General features: G+C 39.7%; 1 protein-coding gene and 1 pseudogene across 3 annotated transcripts in view; both read left to right on the top strand.

Moving 5' to 3' along the window:
* The first annotated feature begins 4,205 nt into the window (after nucleotides 1-4,205).
* LOC129032058 (UDP-glucuronosyltransferase 1-6) overlaps nucleotides 4,206-27,168 on the top strand; it is an 82,829-nt gene continuing 59,866 nt past the window's right edge. The window contains exons 1-2 of one of the 3 annotated variants that reach the window (XM_054479032.2): nucleotides 24,620-24,728; nucleotides 25,906-26,767. In XM_054479032.2, coding sequence (XP_054335007.1) covers nucleotides 25,907-26,767 — 861 coding nt within the window. In that variant the 5' untranslated portion in view covers nucleotides 24,620-24,728; nucleotide 25,906. Of the gene's footprint in view, nucleotides 5,183-24,619; nucleotides 24,729-25,791; nucleotides 26,768-27,168 lie in introns of those variants that run through there. The other 2 variants (XM_054479034.2, XM_054479033.1) reach the window with 2 other exon arrangements.
* Nucleotides 14,918-15,994, top strand: LOC129032059 (UDP-glucuronosyltransferase 1A7-like; annotated as a pseudogene).

The raw sequence follows: 27,168 nt of genomic DNA on the forward strand, positions 1-27,168 counted from the left end.
CAACCTACAGAATGGGAGAAAATTTTGGAATCTACTCATCTGACAAAGGGCTAATGTCCAGAATCTACAATGAACTCAAACAAATTTACAAGAAAAAAATCAAACAGTCCCATCAAAAAGTGGGCAAAGGATATGAACAGACACTTCTTAAAAGAAGACATTTATGCAGCCAAAAGACACATGAAAAAATGCTCATCATCACTGGCCATCAGAAAAATGCAAATCAAAACCACAATGAGATACCATCTCACACCAGTTAGAATGGCGATCATTAAAAAGTCAGGAAACAACAGGTGCTGGAGAGGATGTGGAGACATAGGAACACTTTTACACTATTGGTGGGACTGTAAACTTTTTATTTTACAATAAATTTAGATTTAAAGCAAGGGTGAAAAAAATTGCACTAAGAATTCTCATATATCTTTTGCCAGTTTCCCCTATTGCTAAATGTTAGGTTACTATGCACATTTTTTAAAATTATACTTTAAGTTCTAGGGTACATGTGCACAACGTGCAGGTTTGTTACATATGTATACATGAGCCGTGTTGGTTTGCTGCACCCATTAACTCGTCATTTACATTAGGTATTTTTCCTAATGCTATCTCTCCCCCATACCCCCACCTCTCAACAGGCCCTGGTGTGCGATGTTCCCCGCCCTGTGTCCAAGTGTTCTCATTGTTCAAATCCCACCTATGAGTGAGAACATGCGATGTTTGGTTTTCTGTCCTTGCGATAGTTTGCTCAGAATGATGGTTTCCAGCTTCATCCATGTTGCTACAAAGGACATGAACTCATCCTTTTTTATGGCTGCATAGTATTCCATGGTGTATTTGTGCTACATTTTCTTAATCCAGTCTACCACTGATGGATATTTGGGTTGCTTCCAAGTCTTTGCTGTTGTGAATAGTGCCACAATAAACATACATGTGCATGTGTCTTTATAGTACCATGATTTATAATCCTTTGAATACATACCCAGTAATGGGATGGCTGGGTCAAATGGTATTTCTAGTTCTAGATCCTTGAGGAATCGCCACACTGTCTTCCACAATGTTGAACTAGTTTATACTCCCACCAACAGGCTAAAAGCGTTCCTGTTTCTCCACATCCTCTCCAGCACCTATGCACATTTATCACAACTCATTAATCAACACTGACACATTATGATGAACCAAAGTGTATGTTTTCTTCAGATGCCATTAATTTTTACCCAATGTCCTTGTTCTTTTCTGGGATCCCATCCAGGATACCACATGACATTCGTTTCATCTCCTCTAGCCTGTGACAGTTTTTCAGAGTTTCCTTGGTTTTGATTACTTTGTCAGTTTTGAGCAATTCTGGTGAGGTATTCTGTAGAACGTTCCTCAGTTTGAGTTTGTCTGATGTTTTGATCATGGTAACACAGGGTTTATAGGTTTTTAGGAGGAAGACCACAAGGTAATGTGTTTTCCCGCTTTCTTGCGGATGGATACCCAACTGTTGAAGAGTCATCTTTTCCCCACAGAATTGCCTGTGCACCTTTGAAAAAACTTGGTTGCTCATACTTCTATTTCTGGGTATTCTATGCTGTTCCAATGATCTGTTTGTGAAATATTTGATTACTATAGATTTGTAATAAGTCTTGAAATTAGGTAATAATTGCTCTCCATATTTTTTCTATTTTTTAAAAGTTATTTTTGCGATTGTAGGTCTTTTACATTTCCCTATGAATTTTAGAATCAGTTTGCCAATTTGTATAAAAAGATAGCCTGCTGGAATTTAGATTGGGGTTGTATTAAATTTATAGATCAACTAAGGAAAAATGACATTTTAACAATTTTGAGTTTTCTGATTCATGAACATATCTGTTTATTCAGGTCTCTCACCAATGTTTTGTTGTTTTCAGTGTACAATCTTTCACATCTTTTGTCAGATTTATCTCTTAGTATTTTTTATTTTTGATGCTATTTAGGTGCTGTTTTCATTCCGATTTTCAATTGTTCATTGCTAGTACATTTGACCCTCGAAGAATGCGAAGATTGAGGTAACAGCCCCTGAACAGTAGAAAATTAGCATAGAAGGGTTTTGTGGGTTTCTTTTTGTTTTTTATTTTTGAGACAGTGTCGTGCTCTTTTGCCCAGGCTGGAGTATAATGGCGTGATCTCAGCTCAATGCAACCTCCACGTCCCGGGTTCGAGTGATTCTCCTGCCTCAGCCTCCAGAGTAGCTGGGATTACAGGCATGCACCACCATCTGCAGCTAATTTTTTGCATTTTTAGTAGAGATAGGGTTTCACCATGTTGGCCAGGCTGGTCTCCAACTCCTAGCCTCCCGTGATACACCCACCTTGACCTCCCAAAGTGCTGGGACTACAGGTGTGAGCCACCGTGCCCAGCACACATAGAATTTTTGACTCCCTAAAAATTTAGCTATTAATAGCCTACTGTGCACTAGAAGCCTTACCAATAGCAGAAACAGTTGCTTAACACATATTTGGTATGTTATATGTGATATATATTGTATTATTATAATGAAGTCAGCTAGAGAAAAGAAAATGTTATCAAGAAAATCTTCAGGAAGAGAAAATTAAGTATTCATTAAGTGGAAGTGGATCATGACAAAGGTCTTCCTCTTGATTGTCCTCCATTGAGTAGGCTGAGAAGGAGGAAGAGGAGGGTTGGTTTTGCTGTTTCAGGGGTGGCAGAGGGGGAAGAAGTGGAGGAAGAAGGAGGAGAGACAGGTACACTTGGTGTAACTTTACAGAATTACATCATAATTATTATTTGACTTTTTTGCCTTTGCAATTCTTTGAAAATGCTTTTATACAGTACTAATCCTTCTTCCCCATTTGCTTTAGTTTCAGTGCCCATTCATGGAAGGGTTTGTGTTGTAAAATAAGTCAAAAGTAGTCTTAATAATTGGAAGCCTATGCCAAACTTTTTAATAGGAATTTGTTTTCTGGCATGGCTTCTTCTATGTCTTCTTCAGTATCTGGTACTGATTCAAAAGCACTCATCTCCATCAAGTCATCTTCTGTTGATTCCTCTGGTGTGGTGTCTATTCGTTCTTGAATTTCTCACAGATTCATATCTTGAAAGACCATATCCCCCACGTTTTGTTGCTGAATTAGAGATGTTGGGTTTGCAGGCAGGTAGACCACTTTGACACCTTCAGTGTTGAACTTGTGGGTTCTGGGTGGCTAGGGGCATTGTCCAAAAATCAAAAGAACTTTGAAAGACAGTCTCTTACTGGCAAGATATTTCCTGACTTCAGGGACAAAGTAATGATAGAACCAATCCAGAAAAAGTGTTCTTGCCGAGGCCTTCTTGTACAACAACAAAAAAAACTGGCAGTAGGTGTTGATCTTTTCCCTTTAAGGCTTGGAGGCTAGCAGGTTTATGGATGGGGGCAGTCCTATTTGTAAACCCAAACATACAAACATACAAACTATGTCAAAGGCATAGCATGGGTACTGTGAAACGAGGGTGAAAACACAAAGATGACATCACCTCTGACCTGAAGGAGTGCTCAGCAGACTGAGAGAGACAAGTACGTATTTTCCTGAAGGAGGGCACTGGAGTGATGGCATGTTTAGAATGTGGAAGTTGAGCGGTCACTGAGAGGCAGCTCAGCAGAGTGCTCGCGCAAGGATTGGGTGAGCAATTTCCCACTGCGTGTGTTGTATCTTAGGAAAGCCATTTAAAATAGGAGATGGTTACTTTCCATCAAGTCCCTGGTATGGTTCATGGAAGCAGGGTTGTCAGTCTCATTTCAGCATTTTAGAGGCTTCTCAGGGTTTGGAAATGGAAGAAAACAAGCAGCAATATGTATGCATTGCAGAGATGCAGGCGAGACCCAATTTAGGAGGTTAGGAGGTCAGTGCTAAGGGCCTTGTTTTCTTTGCTTGGAGCATGAGTTGCCATCTTCCCTGGACAGACAGTATTTGGTTGCCTAAAGGTAAAATCTAAATTTTGCTCTGGGACAAATTCCAAAAACATTAGCTTTAATCAAATTTACTTTTACTTTATCTTTCTGAACCTTCAAAGTCCAAAAGCATTGGTTAATAATTCTGCTTCTAAACTTAACATTGCAGCACAGGGCATGTTCTGCCCCCAAGGCAAAGACCATAAGCTACTCTTGTCTGGAAAACATACAAATAGATATCTCAGCAAAGGCTACTCATGTATTCTTGTTCTTTTGGGTAAATCATTGTCAGTGACTGATTTTTTTATGAAAGGATAAATACACGCCCTCTATTGGGGTCAGGTTTTGTGCTGGTACTTCTCCCACCTACTGTATCATAGGAGCTTAGAATCCCAGCTGCTTGCTCTGGGCTGAAGTTCTCTGATGGCTTGCACAGGGTGGACCAGCCCCCTTCATCTATGTGTGTGTCTGCTGCTGACCTGTGGCTTTGCGGAGGCAGGGAAGCTGCTGGTAGTGCCCATGGATGGGAGCCATTGGTTCACCATGCGGTCGGTGGTGGAGAAACTCATCCTCAGGGGGCATGAGGTGGTTGTAGTCATGCCAGAGGTGAGTTGGCAACTGGGAAGATCACTGAATTGCACAGTGAAGACTTATTCAACTTCATACACCCTGGAGGATCTGGACCGGGAGTTCAAGGCTTTTGCCCATGCTCAATGGAAAGCACAAGTACGAAGTATATTTTCTCTATTAATGGGTTCATACAATGACATTTTTGACTTATTTTTTTCAAATTGCAGGAGTTTGTTTAAGGATAAAAAATTAGTAGAATACTTAAAGGAGAGTTCTTTTGATGCGGTGTTTGTCGATCCTTTTGATACCTGTGGCTTAATTGTTGCCAAATATTTCTCCCTCCCCTCCGTGGTCTTCGCCAGGGGAATACTTTGCCACTATCTTGAAGAAGGTGCACAGTGCCCTGCACCTCTTTCCTATGTCCCCAGACTTCTCTTAGGATTCTCAGATGCCATGACTTTCAAGGAGAGAGTACGGAACCACATCATGCACTTGGAGGAACATTTATTATGCCATCGTTTTTTCAAAAATTCCCTAGAAATAGCCTCTGAAGTTCTCCAAACACCTGTTACGGCGTATGATCTCCACAGCCACACATCAATTTGGTTGTTGCGAACGGACTTTGTTTTGGACTATCCCAAACCCGTGATGCCCAACATGATCTTCATTGGTGGTATAAACTGCCATCAGGGAAAGCCAGTGCCTATGGTAAGTTATCTCTCCTTTAGCACCTTAAGAATACTTCAGCTTTAGAAATTAAAAAGATTCTTTACTGAATTGTGATTTGACATTTTCATTTGTTTCATTTCAAATTTCTTTCCAGTTTAACAAATTATTTTGTGCCAATGCATGTACTTGTCAGTAGCAAATTTTATAAAACTGCCCTTCTTGAAGATATGTATTTATAATTTATAAAATGTAGATCATATTCAGCCTACATTTTTAAGCACCATGTTTAGAAAAGTACGAAAAACCACAGTAAGAAATGAAACTTCCCTTTTTTGTTAATTCTATATGACCCCCCTAGAGGAAATGGTCTTAGTTTTATGTACATTCTTTTCATTTTTTAAAAAAAGTAATTTAGATATACACAATATCTAATGTAAATTATCACACCTATTTTGTTAAAATAAAATCTAGTATTGGGCTGGACATATTCTTCTTTTCTTTGCATTTTTCACTTGCCAATAAGTTATAGATACCTTTATAGACCAATACAGACAGATTTGACAAGTTCTATTAATAATTGCATAAAATACTTTACTTTGGATGCAATGTAGTTTTTTTTGATAAGAGGTTCACATATTCTTCTTTTATTTTATTTTATTTTAATTTTATTATTATTATACTTTAAGTTTTAGGGTACATGTGCACAACATGAAGGTTTGTTACATATGTATACATGTGCCATGTTGGTGTGCTGCATCCATTAACTCATCATTTAGCATTAGGTATATCTCCTAATGCTATCCCTCCCCCCTCCCCCAACCCCACAACAGTCCCCAGTGTGTGATGTTCCCCTTCCTGTTTCCATGCGTTCTCATTGTTCAATTCCCACCTATGAGTGAGAACATGCGGTGTTTGGTTTTTTGTCTTTGCGATAGTTTGCTGAGAATGATGGTTTCCATTTTCATCCATGTCCCTACAAAGGACACGAACTCATCATTTTTCATGGCTGCATTCATAGAAAATATTCATGGAATACTTTCCATGGTGTATATGTGCCACATTTTCTTCATCCAGTCTATCATTGTTGGACATTTGGGTTGGTTCCAAGACTTTGCTATTGTGAATAGTGCCGCTATAAACATACGTGTGTATGTGTCTTTATAGCAGCATGATTTATAATCCTTTGGGTATATAGCAATGTAGTTTTTAACCAATTAATATTGATATAGATTTAGGCATTTTGCATTTTTTGCCTTTATGAATAAGACCATGTAAACACTCTTTAATACTTTCCTTACATGAATATGTTTCCATATTCTTGCTTTTATCTTACTTGACTAGAGCCCTACATGTAGGGTTACAGGATTTTCATGAATTGAGAAGGATTGGCATCTTTTTGCTATTATGTCTTCCTGTTCAGGAATATGTATGTCTCACTATTTATTCAGATCTTGTTTTATATACATAAATAAAATTTTTCACTATATAAGCATTTTATGTTTATTATTAACATTTATTCCTCAGCATTTCATTATTTTTGAAACTATTGGGTACAGGACAATTTTTCCATTTCTACATGTAACTGACTATGGGTAATTAAAGTTTTGTTTTTTGCATATGTATCTTGTATCCAGCCACACTGCTAACTTTTCTCATTTTGTAGTATACAGTGGATGTACAATATACAGTGTCATCTGCAAAGAATTCCCTTCTCTGATATTTATACCACTTATTTTGCTTTGCTGGAGCATATACTTCCAAAACACTATTGAGTAATATTGTGAGAGTAGCCAGTTTAAATAGGGATTCAATCACTTGTGATTGAAAAGTCCATGACAAATACCAGAATAACATTCTTAGCAAATGTGTAGTTGGCTAAATCCAGATTAAACACCTAATGTCTAATCTCAGCATATTTTTTTGGAGGGATGGAGTATACAATTTAGCTATTGTTCTGGCTTCTTACAAGGTTCAGTAGACTTGGTAACACGGTCATATTCTCTCACATATTGGCAGATGTTTAGTGAAAGAGTGACTGTTCAGCCAACTCATGGGAAAGTGAAATAATGCTCTTTCTAAAAAGCAGGAGGACTATAGTTGTAGGCCTTTCAAAATTAGACATGACTTTCAGATCTTCACAAGACTAGGCTAGGAGATGCAAGCGGCAGAAATCTAAGAGGTTAGACTTGTCTAAGCGCTTTTCTCCCCTTTACCCTTCATAAATTATAGTACCCTCCATTAATTATAGTACCAGGCACCGCTTATGTGTTGCCTGCACCCCACAACCTTTGGCTGAGGGTGAGGCCCTGCCACTTCCTGAACCCACACTGAATTCATTGTGCCTCACAGGGTCACCCAGAGGCCTTTAGAGATATAAAAACCTATATATGATTTTATATCACCTATGATAGAGGGATATTTATAAAATATAAAACATCAAACTATAAATGGTTTCATTTATTTTGATTATAAATATCTTTTATGAGATATGAAATAAATGTGTTTATGTGTCTATTAAAGAATATGGATGTATGAAAGTTTTTATACTTGTGGAAGGTTATATATAAATGTATATATTTATGACTGTACGTGTAAAGCCGGCAGAATTCTCACAGAGGAATTCAGAACTCAAAGAAGACTTTCCGGCAAAGAGCCTTGGATATGGCCCAACCACAAAAGTAAATTGTCATCAAAAGAACGATGAACACTGCATATTGCTCCTTCCTTGTTTCAGATGCCAGGATGTGTCTGGGAAAAGCATGCAGTTGATTACGTCTTGCTGGGAAACAGGATTCAGAGTCTGTGTCTTATCTGTCTGATGAGAAGGAAGCATTACTTGATGATGGAGTATGTGTTTGTGCATGTATGTGTTTGTGTATATGCAGGTGTATTTGTGTGCAGTGTCCCAGACCGTGCATAGGGGATTTTCTTGAAGGTCTCCTGTAACAAAATCTCCTTGAGCCTATCCAGGGGAATTACATCCAGGGATGTAATTAAATGCTTTAACAAGGATGGCAGATGGCCCCATCTCCAATGTCAGGGATCAAATTTCAACGTGAGATTTGGAGGGGACAAACTTCTAAACTATATCATTCCATGTGGTCATTCTTTTACATTCCAGCGTTCTAATGTGTGTGTGTTGATTAATGATGTGTAAATAATTCAGCAGAACATTGAAATAGTTTTAATGTGAAAAAGAGGAAGTCCCTAGTCTTTTTGAATTTTTGGTGAGTTCCAACAGAATTAATGACTGGTTTTAGGTGAAACGAATTCAGGCTTCGTCTATACCATCCATTGCAGGTGCAGCTCTGGGGGTGGGATATGGTTACAGATAAATAAGAGATCTGTGCTTCCCCCATTGCTCTAAGATTCTGGCTATAGTCTAAGATCCAAATTCAAAGTTAGCTTTTGGTGGACAAGACTAAGGCCTCCCACTAAAATTATTTACTTAAAGTTTTTATTTTCAAAGTTTTCAAACATACACAAAGGAGAGACTGAGTGTAATGAGCACCCACTTATCCATTCTTAGGTTAAATAATTTTCACTATTTTGCTGTACTAATTCATCTATCCCTTTATTCTGTCTTTTTAAAGAAAACTTTTAAAAAGAAATTTGTGTCATTTTAAAAAGAAATTCTTGGCCTGTCATTCCATCACTGAATACTTCATTTAATATAAAAAATAAGAAAAATTTGCTACTTAGCCACAATATCGTTATCATATCTAAGACAATAAAAATTATTTACTATTATCTCATTTACAGTCCATAATAAAATTTCCCCTGATTGTCTCACACAACATCTTTCCATACAGATCAATGGAATAGAATGGAGAATTCAGAAAATAAACCCATACATATACATCCTTGGCCAATTGACTAGGTGCCAAAGTTTGACAAGGGTGTCAAGATCATTCAAGTGGGAAAGAATAGTCTCTTCAACAGAAGACCCACCCTGGGGTCCTTAAGCTCCAGCGTCGGACTCCAAAACCATTTGCAGAGATCAGCCAGACAGCTCCCACCACGCCTCTGATGAATCCTTTACCGATGGATTCATCAGAGGCATGGTTGATGATGAATTCACTGATGAATCACCCCTGTGTGCATCCACAGGGGTCATGCAAATATTTTCTCACAGTCTGTTGAGTGACTTTTCTTGCAAATACTTCATTGTAGAATAAATATAGGATTATAGCAAGGTTACAACAATAGTTTAGAGAATTCTCATCTACCCTGTGTCCAATTTCCACCATTGTTAAATCTCATGTTTCTATGACACATCCATCACAACTCATTCACTGATATTGACACATAATGATGAGCTAAAAGCTAAAGTCTGTTTCCTTCAGATTTCATTAATTTTTACTTAATTTCCCTGTTCTTTTATGGGACCCCATTGATACCACCTGAAATGTGGTCATCATGTCTCCTTTCTCTCCTCCAGCCTGTGACAGTTTCTCAGACTCTCCTTGTTTTTAGTGACGGGCAGTTTTGAGCAGTCCTAGTCAGGTGTCCTGTAGAATGTTCCTCTAGAATGTCAGTGTATGTTTTGCCTGATGCTTTCATCATGGTAAAACTGGGTTTATAGACTTTTGGTAGGAAGACACAGAGGTCTTTTTTTGTTTTCTTGCGTGTGAATATTCAACTGTAGAAAAGCAGAACCTTTTCTCCACTGCATTGCCTTTGTACCTTTGTAAAAACTTGGTTGCTCATACATCTGTGCACATATTTCTAGACTTTGTATTCTGTTCTGTTGATCTATTTGTGAAATATTTGATTACTATAGCTGTGTAATAATCTATAAATGAGGTAGTGTTACCTCTCTAATGTTTTTTTTTTTCAAATTGCTTTTGCTATTGGAGGTCTTCTACATTACCATATGCATTTTAAAATAAGTTCATTAATTTGTACTAAAAAGCCTGCTAGGATTTTGATTGGGATTGTATTTTATTTATAGATCAACTGGGGAGAAACAACATCTGAGCAATTTTGAGTTTTCCAATTCATTAACATATCTTTTTATTTAGGTCCGTCATCAGTGTTCTGTAGTTTTCAGTGTACAGTCTTTCACATCCTTTGTCAGATATATCCCTAAGTATATCATGTTTTTGATGCTGTTTAAGTGGTATTTTTAATCCAATTTTCAAGTGTTCATTGCTAGTATAGTTGAACCCTGAACAATGTGGGAATGAAGGGGACCAACCCGTGTGCGGTAGAAAATCCGCATAGAACATTTGATTCTCCAAAAACTTAACTACCAGTAGCCAACTGTTTACCAAAAGCCTTACCAATACCATAAACAGTCAATTAACACATATTTTGTATGTTACTAGTATTATATCCTGTATTATGACAATACAGCTAGCTAGAGAAAAGAAAATGTTATTAAAAAACGTAACATATGAAAAAATGCTCAACATCACTAGTTACCAGAAAAATGAAAATGAAAACCACAATAAGATATCATCTCACACCAGTTAGAATGGCTGTTATTAAAAAGTCAAGAAACAATAGATGCTGGTGAGGCTGCTGAGAAAAGGGACCACTTGTACCCTCTTGGTGGGAATGCAAATTAGTTCATCCTCTGTGGGAAGTAGTTTGGAGATTTTGCAAAGAACTTAAAACAGAACTGTCATTCGACCCAGCAATCCCATTACTAGATATATGTAAAAAAAATCGTTTTACCAAGAAACACATGCACTGGTATGTTCATTGCAGCTCTATTCAGAATAGAAAAGACATGAAATCAACCTAGGTGCCCGTCAACAGTGGCTTAGATGAAGAAAATGTGGAACATATACACCATGGAATATGCAGCCATAAAAAAAGAACGAAATCATGTCCTTTGTAACAACATGGATGCAGCTGGAGGTCATTATCCTAAGGGAATATATACAGGCACAGAACACCAAATATCATTGTTTTCACTTAGAAATGGGAGCTAAATAGTGAGTACTCTTGGGCATAAAGATGACAACAGTAGACACTATGGACTCCTAAAGGGGGGAGGAAGGGGTGCAAGAGTTGAAAAACTATTGGGTACTATGCTCAGTACTTTGGTGATGGGAGCAATCATACCCCAAACATCATCATCACACAATATACTTAGGTAACCTGCACATGTACTCCTGAATCTAAAATAAAAGTTGAGTACGTATAAGTGGAAGTGAATCATCATAAAGGTCTCCATCCTCATCATCTTCCGTTGAAGGGGCTGTGGAGGAGGAGGAGGAGTAGATGTTGGTTTTGCTGTCTCAGGGTGGCAGAGGCAGAAGAGGTAGAGGAGGTGGAAGGGGAGGCAGGAGAGGCAGGTACACTTGGTGTAACCTTATGGAAATACATCATAATTACTGTCTGTTTTTTTCTCTTTGATGTATTTAAAAATGCTTTTACACAGTACTAATCCTTCTTCCCCATTTGCTTTAGTTTCAGTGCCCATAAGGGTTCATGTCGTAATAGAAGTCAATAGCAGTCTTAAATAATTGGAAGCATTTCTATGAGGCTTGTATTGTGTAAGGCCAATTTTTTTTCTGGCACTGCTTCTTCTACATCTTCTTTCTCATCAAGTACTGATTGGAAAGCACTCATCTTCATCAGGTCCTCTATTAATTCTTTGAGTGTGGCATCTATTGGCTCTTGAATTTCTCCAAGAGTCATATTTTGAAATACCTTATTCCCCACATTTTGTTGCTGTATCCATAATCCCTTTCATGACCTCCTTGATTGGCTCTGTCATAAGTCCTGTGAAGTCATGTGCAACATCTGGTCACAGTTTTCTCCAGAAGAAATGTACTGTTTGGGGCTTGGTGGCTTTCACAGCTCTTTCTATAACAACAGTGGCATCTTCAGTGGTGTAATCCTTCTGGACTTTCATGACATTCTCTATCCAGATTCTCTTCCATAGTATTGACAATCTTTTCCATAGAAAACTGTATGTAATGAGTTCTAAAGTTCCTTAAGACACCTGATTGAGAGACTGAATTCGAGATGTTGGGTTCGGAAGCAGGCAGACCATTTTGACACCTTCAGTGTTGATCTTGTGGGTTCTGGGTGGCTAGGGGATGGTCCAATATCAAAAGAACTTTAAAAGACAGTCCCTTACTGGCAATGCATTTTCTGCCTCCAGGGACAAAGCATTGATGGAACCAATCCAGAAAATGCGTTCTTATTGTTGAGTCTTTCTTTTTGTACAACCATAAAACTGTCAGTAAGTGTTGATCTTTTCCTTTCAAGGCTCGAGGTTTGGCAGTTCTACCGATGAGGGCAGTCCTGACTGTAAACTTGACTGCATTTACACAAAACAGTAGAGTTAGCCTATCCCTTCCTGCCTTACATTCTGGTGCTTGGTTTTCTTCCTTGCTAATAAATGTCTTCTGTGTCATCTTTTTTTCGTTTGTTTTTGTTTTTTCCAGAATAGGGCACTGTCATCTGTGTTAAAACCCTGTTCAGGCAGATATCCTTTCTCCTCAATGTTTTTCTTTATGGCGTCTGGGAACTCATCTGCCTCCTTTTGCTTGGCAGAGGCTGGTTCTCCTGTTATCTTGACAATTTTAAAGCCAAACCTCTTTGTAAAACTAGCAAACCATCCTTTGTTGCCATTAAATTCTCCAGTTTTAGATTCTTCACCTCTCTTGCCTTAAGTTGTCATATAATGACTTTAATTTTTCTCAAATCACATTGGCATCTATAAATAAGCCTTTCCTATAGCAATTCTACACCCATATTAAAGCTGCATTTTCAATATGAGACAAAAATGTATTTCACAAAAAAATGCAAGGTTTGGCTCCTGCTGGCATAGCTGCAGCAATGTCTTCATGAATCTTTTTTCTTTTTTTTTCTTTTCTTCTCTTTCTCTCTTTCTCTCTCTCTCTTTTCTTTTTCTCTTCCTTTCTTTTGCAATGGTCCTTATCTATCTTCATTGATTTTGAAATGGCAGGCAATCATAGTGGCAGAGCTCAATCTATGGTACCTACCAAGTAATTCAAGTTTTTTTGGTAATGTCATGATTTTTCTTTGCTTCTTGGGAGTACTTGCAGCATCATTAGTGGCACTTTATAGTCCCATGATGGTATTCAAGATTTACAATATTACACTAAACATGATGAAAAATACAGTAGAAGCATGAGAGATCACTTTTTACTCTGACATGCAATTTACTGGAGAGAAGAAATACTCAGAGAGTATAAGCGTTATATCACATGCATTTAAGCCACACTTCAGCTCACTGCAATAGCAACAGGAGGTAGCAACAAAATTATTATAGTAGTGTAGTATGTACTAGAGGAAAGTGACTAAGCAAATGTCTAGTACCAGTTAGGGTGTCCTGGAAGGAGCCATCTTGTGCTTCTACAAGAATTATGCCCTGAGGTTGGCTGTTGAATCCCTCACTAAATGCTCCTCAGGGTGCTGCCTAACACACACTGCTGAGCTCACCCATAAAAATCTGCATGATGGAATTCAGCCCAATGCAATGAGAATGCCCATGGACTTCCTCTGTGCAAAGCAAAGCATGGGTGCTGTGGAAGGAGGATGAAAACAGGTAGAAGATGTAATCTCATCCTCAAGGGGTGCTCGGTAGAATGGAGGAAACAATACATAGATTCCTGAAGATGAGCACCAAAGTGACTGGGGTGGGCCCATAGCAGAGGCCTACAGCTCTGTTCAGAATGCAAAAGCAGAGTGGGCAGAGAGAGGCAGCTCATCAGAGTGCTTGGGCAAGCATAAGGACGGCGACTCACCACTACATACAATGTATCTGAGGAAAGCCATTTAAAATAGGTGACAGTCACATTCCATCAAATTTCTGGAAGGGTCCATGGAGGCAGGGTTGTCAATCTCATTACAGCATTTCAGAGGCCTCAGAAGATTTGGAAATGAAAAAAGACAAGCAGCACTTGTGGCTCACCTGTGTCACAATTGTGGCTCACCTGCATCTCTGCAATGTGCAAGTGAGCTGTGTATTGCAGAGACACAGGTGAGCCACAATTTCCTCCCAGTTAGGAGGTCAATGCTAAGATCCTTGCTCTCTTTCCGTCGAACATGAGATGCCAATTTCTTTCTGGGCAGAGGACAAAATAAAAATTGTCTATAAACTTTGGCCAGGTGCAGTGGCTCACGCCTGTAATCCCAGCACTTTGGGAGGCCGAGGTGGGATGATTGCCTGAGCTCAGGAGTTCGAGACCAGCCTGGGCAACATGGTGAAACGCCGTCTCCACTAAAATACAAAAAATTAGCTGGGTGTGGCAGCGTGCGCCTGTAATCCCAGCTACTGAGGCTGAGGCAGGAGAATCGTTTGAACCCAGGAGGTGGAGGTTGCAGTGAGCCTAGATCGCACCACTGCACTCCAGCCTAGATGACAGAGCAAGACTCCACCTCAAAAAAAAAAAAAAAAAAAAAAAAAAATTGCCAATTTTTCTTTGTGACAAATTCCAAAATTATTAGCTTCATTCAAATTTACTTTCCTTTTTATCTTTCAATGTCGTCAAGGCCAAAAGCATTGCTTAATAATTTTGTTTCTCAACTCATATTCCAGCACAGGGCATGATCTGTCCCCAAGGCAAAGATGATGAGTTACTCTTTTCTTGAAAACATACAAGTAGGTATCTCAGCAAAGGCTACTCATGTATTATTATAAGTAAATCATTGGCAGTGAATGTGAATTTTTTTTTAAATGAATGAATGAGTACACGCCTTCTTTTGAGGGCAGGTTCTATCTGTACTTCTTCCACCTACTGTATTATAGGAGCTTAGAATCCCAGCTGCTGCCTCTGGGCTGAAGTCTCTGATGGCTTGTGCAGGGTGGACCGGCCTCCTTCCCCTATGTGTGTGTCTACTGCTGACCTGTGGCTTTGCCAAGGCAGGGAAGCTGCTGGTAGTGCCCATGGATGGGAGCCATTGGTTCACCATGCGGTCGGTGGTGGAGAAACTCATCCTCAGGGGCCATGAGGTGGTTGTAGTCATGCCAGAGGTGAGTTGGCAACTGGGAAGATCACTGAATTGCACAGTGAAGACTTATTCAACCTCATACACTCTGGAGGATCAGGATCGGGAATTCATGGTTTTTGCCGATGCTCACTGGACTGCACCACTGCAAAGTGCATTTTCTCTATTAACAAGTTCATCCAGTGGTATTTTTGACTTATTTTTTTCAAATTGCAGGAGTTTGTTTAAGGACAAAAAATTAGTAGAATACTTAAAGGAGAGTTCTTTTGATGCAGTGTTTCTCGATCCTTTTGACGCCTGTGGCTTAATTGTTGCCAAATATTTCTCCCTCCCCTCTGTGGTCTTCGCCAGGGGAATATTTTGCCACTATCTTGAAGAAGGTGCACAGTGCCCTGCTCCTCTTTCCTACATCCCCAGACTTCTCTTAGGGTTCTCAGATGCCATGACTTTCAAGGAGAGAGTATGGAACCACATCATGCACTTGGAGGAACATTTATTTTGCCCCTATTTTTTCAAAAATGTCTTAGAAATAGCCTCTGAAATTCTCCAAACACCTGTCACGGCATATGACCTCTACAGTCACACATCAATTTGGTTGTTGCGAACTGACTTTGTTTTGGACTATCCCAAACCCATGATGCCCAACATGATCTTCATTGGTGGTATCAACTGTCATCAGGGAAAGCCATTGCCTATGGTAAGTTATCTCTCCTTTAGCACATTAAGAGTAATCTGGCTTTGGAAATTAAAAGATTTCTTACTGAACTATAATTTATCATTTACATTTGTCCCATTTGGAATTTCTTTCTGGTTTAAGGAATTCTTTTGTACCAATTCACTTAACTGTTGGGTAGCAAATTGTATAAAGCAGCTCTTGTTGATATGCAAGTGTATACAATTGATATAATTGTAGATCATATCTAGGCTGCAATCTAAATGCTATTTTCGGAAAAATACAAAAAACCACAGTAAGAAATGAAACTTCCCTTTTTTTTGCTAATTCTATACTACCCCCAGAGGAAAATATTCTTAGCAGTTTTGTGTGAATTGTTTTCAATTTTTTTGAAATTATACTATGTATATGCATATATTTAGGGTAAATTCTCACTTCTATTTTATTAATATAAAATCTAATATCATGCTGGCTATTTTTTTATGTTAGATTTTTCTCTTGTCAATAAGTTAAAGATATCTTTACAGGTCAATGCATACAGATTTGACACGTTCTTTTAATAATTGCATAATAGTCTTTACTTTGGATGCAATGTAGTTTTCCAACCAATTAATATTGATAGAGATTTAAGTGTTTTCCACTTTTGGGGTTTATGAACAATAATAAGAATTCTTATATACTTTCTTTACATTATATATATTTTCATATTTTTGCTTTTATCTCAGTAGGGTATCATCCTATGAGTATGGTTGCTTGGTTTTCATTAAATGAGTGAGATTGGCATCCTTTTGCTATTACATCTTCCTACTTAAGAATATGAATCCCTCATTATTTATTCGGATTTTGTTTTATGTCCATAAATAAAATTTTGCACTTTATAAAAGTATTTTATCTTTCTTATTAACCTTTATTCCTCTGCATTTCATTATTTTTGAAAGCATTATGTGCAAGGCAATTTTCCCATCTCTCTTTTGAATTAACTATGCATAATTAATGTACTGCTTTGAGTTTTACACATTTATCTTGTATGTAGTCATATTACTAACCTCTCATATTAGTATGTAAGGTGTATCAAGTATGCAATATCATCTGCAAATTATTCCCTCCCCTGGTATTTATACCTCTTATTTTGGTGGAGCATATAGTTCCAAAACATTATTAATATTGTTGGTCTAGCCAGCTTAAATGAGGATTCGGTCACTTGCAATTGAAAAAGTCTTGACAAATACAAGAGTAAGATTCTTGGCAAACGTATAGTTGCTAAATCCAGGTGAAACACCTGATGTCTCATCTAAGTATATTATTTTATTAGGGATGGAGTATACATTTTTATCTATTGTTCTGGCTTCTTACAAGGTTCAGTAGACTTTGTAACACAGTCACATTCTCATATTGGCAGATGTTTGGTGAAACAGTGACTGTTCAACCAACTCATGGGAAAATGCAACCATGCTCTTTCTAAAAAGCAGGAAGACTACAGTTGTAGGCCTTTCAAATGAAACATGACTTTCAGCTCTTGGCAAGACCAGGCGAGGAGATGCAAGCTGTAGGACGCTAAGAGGATAGACTTGTCAAAATGTCTCTCCCCCGTTTACCCTCCATCAATTACAGCACCAGCCACCACTCAGGTATTGCCTGCAGCCTCACCCTCTAGCCAAGCATGTGGCCTGCCACTTTCTGAACCCATGCTGAGTTTGTTGTGGCTCAAAGGGTCACCCAAAGGGATTTAGAGATATAGAAATCTATATATGATTCTATACCACCTATAATGGTATATGATAGAGAGATCTATAAAATATGAAACATTGAACCATAGATAGTTTTACATATTTTGGTTATTTGTATATCTTCAATGGTATATAAAATATATGCATTTATATACCTTTAAGGAATATATATATGATAGGATGTATAGATGTGTAAGGTTATGTATTAATGTATATATTTATAAATATAAAATAAATATAATTATCAAAGAAGAATTCAGATCATAAAGAGTGCTCTTTGGCAAAGAGCCCTGGATATGGCTCAACCACAAAAGTAAATTGTCATAGAAAAATTTATGGACACTCTATAGTGTTCCTTTCTTGTTTCTTATGGGCAGGGTGTGTCTTGGAAAAGTATACAGTTTTTTGTACCTTGTTGGACAACAGGATTCATAGTCGGCATTTCATCTGTCTGGTGAAAAGAAAGCATTGCTTGATGATACAGTGTGTGTGTATGTGGTGTTTGTGCACTTATGTGTCTGTATGTGCAGGTGTGTTTGTGTGCAATGTCTTAAGCTCTACGTAGGAGATTTTTTTTCTGAAAGGTTTCCTATAACAAAATCTTATTGAGTCTATCCAGGGGAATTACATCCAGGGATGTAATTAAATACTTTAACAAGGATGGTAGATCATCATTCAGGAGAACATTGAAACGATTTTGTTTTGTATTTTTAGTAGAGACGGGGTTTCACCATGTTGGCCAGGCTGGTCTCTGACTCCTGACCTCAAGTGATCCGCCCACCTCGGCCTTTCAAAGTGTGGAGATTACAGGTGTGAGCCACCACACCCGGACTTAAAATGGTTTCAATGAGAAAAAAAGAAAATCACTTCCACTTTTCTTGACTTTTTGGTGAATTACAGCAGAATTGATGGTTGAATCCAGTTATAAAGAATTCGAGCTTAATCTACACCATCTAGGGCCAGTGCAGCTCTGGAGAACTGGGGCTGGGATGTGGTTACAGCAAGAAAAGATCTATGCTTTCCCCATTGCTCTCGCATTCTGTTTTTGATTCAAATTCAAATTTACCTGTTACTGGGCAAGCCCAAGGCCTCCCTCCAAGATTATATATTTCAAGTTTTTATTATCAAATGTTTCAGACATATACCAAGGAGAGGCTGTAGCATAATGTGTACCCATATTGCCATTCTTAGGTTAAATAATTTTCAATATCTTGCTTTACCACTTCATCTTTCTCCATTTTTTCTTTCATTTTAAAGAAAAATTTTGACTTTTTGTTTTAAAGAAAATCTTGGCATGTTGTCTCATCACAAAATACCTTACTAAATATAAAAAATAAGGAAAATTTTTTTCATAGACACAATACCTAAGACAATCAATAATTCTTTAATATTATCTATCTCATTTTCAATCCATAATTAAATTTATCCTGATTGTCTCAAAAAAGTCTTTTACATGTAGATCAATGGAATAGAATTTAAAGTCCAGAAATAATCCTGAACATCCTTTGCCTTGATTTTTACCATGGTGCCAAGACCATTGAAATGGCAAAGAATAGTGTCTTCAATAGAGGGCTCTGGGACAACTGCATGTCCAAGTCCAAGAGAATGAAGTTGCACCCTTACCTTGTATCATATACAAAAATTAACTTGAAATGGATCAAAGACCTAAATAGAAAATCTAAAACTGTAAAACTCTTAGAAGAAAACATTAGGAAAATATTTGTGACCTTGGATTTGGAAATGGTTTCTGAGATTTGTTTTTTCTTGTACCAAAAGTACAAGAAACTAAAACAAGAAAAAGAAGAGATAAATCTGACTTTATCAAAATGTTTTTATACAAAAACTTTTGTATATCAAAAGACACTATCAAGAGAATGAAAAGACAACTCATGTGGGCACCCTTATTAAGGTGTGCAGATAAACACACACATGCTTGACATGGAGGCTCTCCCATGAAACATCCTATTTTTTCCTTTCCTATGAAACTTTCTGAACAGGTGAGCCCAGGTGGAGCCTCCACCTGCGTTAGAACCTAACCTTTCTGTGGCTTTCTGAAATCCCTGGTTTCAGAAGTTAAGTGTGGATTACTGCTGCTTTCCTTGACTGTCTCTCTCTCTCCTTCAATCTGTCTTGATAATGTGATATCAAACACGATACACTACCTCTTTGGCCCACTCAGGATATTCTGGTGGTGCCCTCTGGCCTGCACCCTCCCACCGGCTATGAAGGTCAACCATAATCTCACCTTCCCTAGCCTCACTGGCTTTATTTTATGCAACACTCCAACTCTCCTCTTTCCACCTCCTCTGTTACTTTTCCCTCCCTATTTTATTCCTCTTTTCTATCTCCTTCCCCACCTGTCTTTCCTTTCTGTCACTTTTTCTGCATGATTCCTGCCCCAGAGGGGTCAACAAGAAAGGGCATCCCACTGGCTGACTCATGCAGGGAAGCTGTCAGTAATTAATTAGCAAAGCAGGGAAGTTGTACCCCAAGTCTTGGTTTCAACACTAGAGGACTTTAGAAGGTGGTTCAATGTAGTGTTTGAGCACGTGGACCCTGGAATCATCCAAGCCTGATTTCATAAGTACTTCAGCTGTGACACTTGCATAAACTTGGGTAAAAACTTAGCATTATCTAGATTAAATATGATAATGCATGCAGATGCCTGGCATGTGGCTATGAATCAACAATACCCATAATTGGGTGGGTGATATGCATTTTGTAGCACAATTATTTCCAACCTCCACAAGATTAATGATCTTAACCATGCATTCAGACTCTCTTCAAAACAACATGGTGAGATATCGATATTGTCTTCTTGATGCAAGTTTCCCTTGAATGATTTAAATTTCAGATGGGTGGACTCTCTCCTTAGGGAGAATTTGCAAATTAAATATAATAAAAGCTAACATATATTGGAGGCTTACCATGTACCAGGTGCTACCTTAAGTACTTACATGGAAGCTGGCATTATTGGCAGACCTATTTTTCAGATGATGAAACTGAGGCACAGAGGGGTTGAGTGACTTGCCCAAGGTTATGCCTTAAGTAAGTGGGGGAGCCAGAATTCAAACCCATACATTCTTTGTAAAAAAAAAAAAAAAAAGGAAAGAAAAAAAGGCTGAGTGTGGTGGTTCACACATGTAATCACAGCACTTTAGGAGGCCAAGGCAGGAAGATCACTTAAGACCAGGAATTTGAGACCAGCCTGGACAACATAGGGAGACACTGTCTCTACAAAAAAATGTTTTAAAAATTAGCTGGGCATGGTGGCACATGCCTGTGGTCCCAGCTACTCAGGAGGCTGAGGTGGGAGGATAGCCTGTAAACCCAGGAGGTTAAGGCTGCAGTGAGCCATGACTATTCCACTCCACTCCAACCTGGGTGATAGACTAAGACCTTGTCTCAAAATAAATAAATCAATAAATAAAATTTAAAAATTGATATGTAATTCATGTATCGTAAAATTCAGTGGTTTTCTGTGTGCTCCCAGATACAATCAACCATCACCAATATCTAATTCCAGATCATTTTCCTCACTCCAAAAAGAAACCCCATGCCCACTGGCAGTCACTCCTTATTTCTCCCCCTTCTTCTACCCCTCAGCACTAATTTACTTTCTGTCTGTATGGATTTGCCTATTCTGGGCATTTCATGGAAATGGAAACCTTTATGACTGGCTTCTTTCACTTAGTTTCGTGGCTTATCCATGTTGTAGCATGAATCAGTATTTCATTCCTTTACATGGCTGAATATTCCATTGTAGGGATTTACCACATTTTTTAAATCATTCATCAGTTGGTGGACATTTGGGTTGTTTCCCATTTTCAGCCATGAAAAATAATGTTGCTGTGAACATTTGTATATGATAAACCCTGATGTTCTAATTTTCGAGCCCATGTGCCTAACCTCTATACCTGACTGCCTCCCCGTGTTGACAGGAAACTTCTTGGGAAATGTCCTATCTCCATCCTTTTGGGAATGTCACATGGAGTGAAATGTGCCTAGAGTGGGTTTGACTTACATCACATGGTCTCTAATCCCTCAGCAAACATGAGTTCGTCTTGTTTTTGTTGGTGTTACAGAATAACATGCAGCTGGCTCTTTTTTAAAAAATTTAATATTAAACATCCTTCATTGAACAAGTATCTGTTGAGAGTCTTTGTGTGACTGGGATATGGCCATAATCAAATGAACATGGCTTTGCCATTCTAATGGAGAGGAAGGCATTGATTAGCTACAAACTGTGAAACATACTTTGAAAGAAAAGTAAAGGATGCAAAGAGAGCTGATCATAGGGGGCCTTGCAGGATGAGGAGTGGCAATCGGGAGAAGTTAGGGGGATGGTGTGCCAAGCAGGGAAGATGGCAGGTGCAGCATGAAGCCAAATGTTTGGAATCACAGCATGTTCTCTCCCTTCATCCCTGTGTTCCAGTGTCTCTTTACTTCATAAACATGGGCAAGTGGAAATCCTACTTTATGTCTCTTCTGTATAATCCCTTTGTCATGGCTTACTTAGTGGCCTGTGCCCCTCCCCACTGCTCCTGGAACCACAACCCACATTGTTACAAGCCCCTGAAGGAAGTTATAAACACCTTGTCTTCTACTAGGACAGGTGCCCCTGGAACTGTCTGGCTGGGCAAGCCATACTTACCTGCACTTCCCTATCCCATCTGTGGGTGATTCAGACTTGACTATTGTTATCACACTAAACTAAACTGGGGTTCGCTCACCCAGTGCAGTAAGGCCAAACATCCACACTGAGATTTGCAATGGGAGAAAGAAAGGAAGGCATTTATGTGCAGGGCACCAAGCAAGGAGTGTTAGGAGGCTTATACTTAAGACCCAATCTCTCTGATGGCTTGCAAGTAAAGGTTTTTAAGGGCAAGGATACATTTTAGGAAAACAGAAGTTACAAGAAGAAATTGCACATCAATACACAGAGGTTACACATTGGTTTGGTCATGAGAAGTGAGGGCTTGCAGGTCATAGGTGAATTCGAAGATTTTCTGATTTGCAATTAGCTAAGGAAGAGAAGCTTGGTTTAAAATTTGGGGTTAGCAGAAAAGAATGTTAGCTCTTGCTCATGAGTGTGACTTCCTCCAGGAACAAAGAATGGCTGTCAGAGTTCAGTCCTTAGTTCCCCTTATCTGAGGTCTGCCTGCCAATGAATCCATTTGGTGGGAGTCCAGGTTTCTGAAAAACAACTCAGGGACATACGTTAAGATGTGATCTGTAGTTTCTATAGGGAACGAAACATCTCTGGACTCTAACTTCCTTGGCTATTGTTTTAGGCTACTATTACCTTCTTGCTTATCAAGTGCCTTATTTATTTCTCAGGGCCAGATAGGTGCCTGGAATTGCCTTCGAAAGAACCCAAGATTTTCCTTTATTTCCATGCTTGGAGGAACCCACAGGCCCCTAAAAGGGATTCCTGCTTCATCTCACCGTTTTGGACCTGCCTCAAGATCTGGGCCCAGAGCATTCTGACTTCTGCAGCCCCACTCCACAGCCTATCAAACAGATTAAATTGCTCCTGCATCCCATATCACATATGTCTATGTAACTTGGCGAGCTAATCTGTAGTGGATTCATTGACATGTAGTTACGTTTTTATAGCCATTTCATAAAATATTCATAAATTCAATTTTTGCCATTTTAGTATTCTAGATTCAGCAAATTTCTTTTTTTAAGTCTCAAACATTTTGCAGGTCCTTCGAAATCTTGCAGGTGGGTCCTGGCTCCATTACTTATGGGTCGTATGTTACACAAGGGTCTGAAAGAGTGAGCACCTTAGAAGCAAACCTCTCCATAGAGTCCACGTTTCCAGACCTTCCTATTCCCAACATGAAATTACCTTCATGCACATCTTTGGGTCTCTCCTCTATTCAAAATGCCAGCTATCCTCCATTTACTTTTTGGGAAATCTGCTCTCACCAACAGAGATTTGTTTTATCTTAGGATCTACTTCTTTCATGCCACTGGAATGTGTCCCAAGCCTGCGTCATTCAGCCTGCAGGAATCCCTGAGAAAAAAAATTGGCCTTTGACTGGACACTCAGGTGATACCTGAGGACACCTTGACTCCCACAGCACCAACCAGGGCAGGCCTGGGTCTCCAGTGGAGCTACTCTTTAGGGATCGTCATTATGATGAACAGACATGCCAGATTCCTCTGGCTAGTATCCAGTGCAGACACAAACACACACACACACCTACACACACACCAGTCTTAGTACAGTCAAAACTCACAGGAGAAAGAAAAATGTTTTCTCATAACTTCTTAATTTGCAGGAAGGTGTTAGGAATTCAAGGGTTGGTATGGATAGTGATGTTAGTTTCTTTTCTTCACCTCCTTCCTCCAACTCATGTTGTGTAGGGACTTCTGGGACTAAGAACAGGACTCACAGATGAGCCACAGGATTTTCAGAGCAAGGCTCTGCTTGGAAGGGCTCAGACCAATGTCCACAGTAGAGTGGAGGTCTAGTATGAACAATGTGAAGTTTGTAGCATCTTCTGATCCTGCTACTCCTACATGCTTGCTTAAGCCATTCTTCCTCTAGATGAACTGTTCTTTGAAGGAAACCTGCCTAATGTCTGCCTGCTCAAGAAGGTGGACCTGAGCTCTGTTCCCTTTGCAACCTTCCTGGAGTCTTATTGCTATCTAGATGAACTCAAAGCAAGATGCTGCCACCCCCATGACTTTGATCATTGTAAGCTGGCAATCCTCTTGGGAGGCTGCTCCTAGCTTGGACTGAGCTGAGTCTTCGCATGCCTTGAACAATGAATTTGCATCCTGGTTATGTTCCCCGTGGGGGCCAGCCCTGACCTTGGAGTGGCCCCTCTAATCATGCTGCTCAGGCTTCTTCTCCCTTCCTGGGCCCCAGAACACCTCCAGTGCCAAACTTGTGGGTGAGAACAAGACCTCGCGTGCCAGCCAGGTGTGCGTGACTAGCTCTGGGCAAGTCTGTTCTAGTAATTCAAGGTACCACCTCTCACTGGGACAGCCTAGTTTCTACACAGGTCTTGCTCTGGGACTGCCCTCAGCAGTGTGATTAGCAGGCAGGGCCAGTGTGACCCTCCCTTTCTGGGCCTCAGTTGAGAAACCTGAAGCACAGGGGAGGAGTCACTCCCTTGGCAGATGGGTGGCTGGGCGGGAAGCAGATACCAGGCTTTCTGACTCCTGCTCTAGGATTCTCACCACGTACTGGCTAGACTTACACTTCTCAAATCTTAATTTCCTAAAGGCAAGTAACAGTTTGAATGTTGTTATATTGTGATGTATAATTATATGTTTGTCTTTGTTTCCTGGCCAGAGCTCCTGAAACCATAAGTGGTGGGAGCTATAAACGTGAACAAAGAATCTTTTGTTATTCAAAACAGATCCCTTTCGATCACACCTAAGTTTATGTAAAGGAGAGGTAAAGTCTCTAAGGATGAGGGCTAGTTGCCAGGGAACAAAACCCTTTCGATTAGAGGGAAGAAAGGAGACAGAGATTGAAGATTGATTTGATCACCAATGGGCAACAATCTAATCAATCATGCCTACTATGTACGGAAGCCTACATAAAAACTCAAAAGAGCAGGGTTCAGAGAGCTTTCAGGTTGCTGAAGGTGTGGAGGGTGAGGCACCCAGAGATGGCAGGTGGGGCTCCATGGCCCTACCCCCATATCTTGTTCTTTGTACTTTTTCCTCTGGCTATTCATTCTTGTTGTTTGCAATATCCTTTGTAATAAACCAAACCTAGTAAATAAACTGTTTTCTTCAGTTCTATGAGCCATTCTAGCAAATGATTGACTCCAAGAAAGAGGGTGTGTGAACCTCTGATTTTTGCCAAGTCAAACAGAAGTTGTGGGTAACCTGGGGACCTACTACTTGCAATTGGTGTCTGAAGTGGGGGCAGTCTTGTAGGACTGAGCCCTTAACCTGTGGGGTCCGTACTAACTCAGAATTCAATTCAGAATGGAATTGAATTGTAGGATACCCAGTTGGTGTTAGAGAATAGGTCCGTGTGAAAGAAAAATTCCCACACATCATGGACATAACAGACAACGTCAATGATGAGGAATCCAGCAAGTTTGGGATAGAGAATTGGCAGGGGGTCCTCAGGGGTCTCTCCAAGTCATCCTCAAAGTGTCGCTATAACTTTTCAGAGAGGGAGAAGCAGACTTGTGGAGCTGAAGAGAAACACCTAGAAGCTCAGGTGAAAGCTGACACGGCCATAGTTGGTTCATATTAACTGTGTGCTTAAAATGGTTAAATATTAATTTGGGTTCTTACATATTAAAGGGCAAAATTCAGAGCAAGGGAGAGGTAGACAGGATCTGTGAAAAGCAGTGGTTAGTTTAGGGAGAATAGCTAGGAGCCCTGTGATTTGGAGCGTGAAAACTCTTTATTACCATTGTTACTTTAACTCTTTCCAGGATGGCCTGCCTCCTTCGTGCATTTCAGAGAATTTCTGCAGGGGTTTTCTTCTTAGCACTTTGGGGCATGGTTGTAGGTGACAAGCTGCTGGTGGTCCCTCAGGATGGAAGCCACTGGCTTAGTATGAAGGATATAGTTGAGGTTCTCAGTGACCGGGGGCATGACATTGTAGTGGTGGTGCCTGAAGTTAATTTGCTTTTGAAAGAATCCAAATACTACACAAGAAAAATCTATCCAGTGCCGTACGACCAAGAAGAGCTGAAGAACCGTTACCAATCATTTGGAAACAATCACTTTGCTGAGCGATCATTCCTGACTGCTCCTCAGACAGAGTACAGGAATAACATGATCGTTATTAGCCTGTACTTCATCAACTGCCAGAGCCTCCTGCAGGACAGGGACACCCTGAACTTCTTCAAGGAGAGCAAGTTCGATGCTCTTTTCACAGACCCAGCCTTACCCTGTGGGGTGATCCTGGCTGAGTATTTGGGCCTACCCTCCGTGTACCTCTTCAGGGGTTTTCCGTGTTCCCTCGAGCATACATTCAGCAGAAGCCCAGACCCTGTGTCCTACATTCCCAGGTGCTACACAAAGTTTTCAGACCACATGACTTTTTCCCAACGAGTGGCCAACTTCCTTGTTAATTTGTTGGAGCCATATCTATTTTATTGTCTGTTTTCAAAGTATGAAGAACTTGCATCAGCTGTCCTCAAGAGAGATGTGGATATAATCACCTTATATCAGAAGGTCTCTATTTGGCTGTTAAGATATGACTTTGTACTTGAGTATCCTAGGCCAGTCATGCCCAACATGGTCTTCATTGGAGGTACCAACTGTAAGAAGAGGAAAGACTTGTCTCAGGTTGGTGGGTTTATTTCTTTTGGACTGCCTTGTTTCTTCCAGGCTCTGTCCTCCCTCACTCATTTGGCTCCTTGAGCCAACTGTCCCTTGGAGGATTTCCTGGAGAAATGGTGGGGGGAAAGCGATACCCGGCTCGGAGCAGCGGGAACACATAGGAGACCTGAGGCTGAAGTGATACAGAGGCATTTGGATGAAGACAGGTTCATGCTTGGCAAGAGTAGGAGATTTGCTTAGTTAGAAAATCTGGGACAGTCACATAATCATTGAATGAGCCTTAGACATGTCCCAGTTCAAACAGAGGTGAAGGCTTGACTAAGGGAAGAGGTCCAGGTTAAAATCCATTTTCCCAACTCTGTCCCATGCTTTGTCTCTGGACCCTGAGCCAGGGACCAGCAAACTAC

Source organism: Pongo pygmaeus, chromosome 11, assembly GCF_028885625.2.
Source record: "Pongo pygmaeus isolate AG05252 chromosome 11, NHGRI_mPonPyg2-v2.0_pri, whole genome shotgun sequence".
Taxonomy (NCBI): Eukaryota; Metazoa; Chordata; class Mammalia; order Primates; family Hominidae; genus Pongo; species Pongo pygmaeus.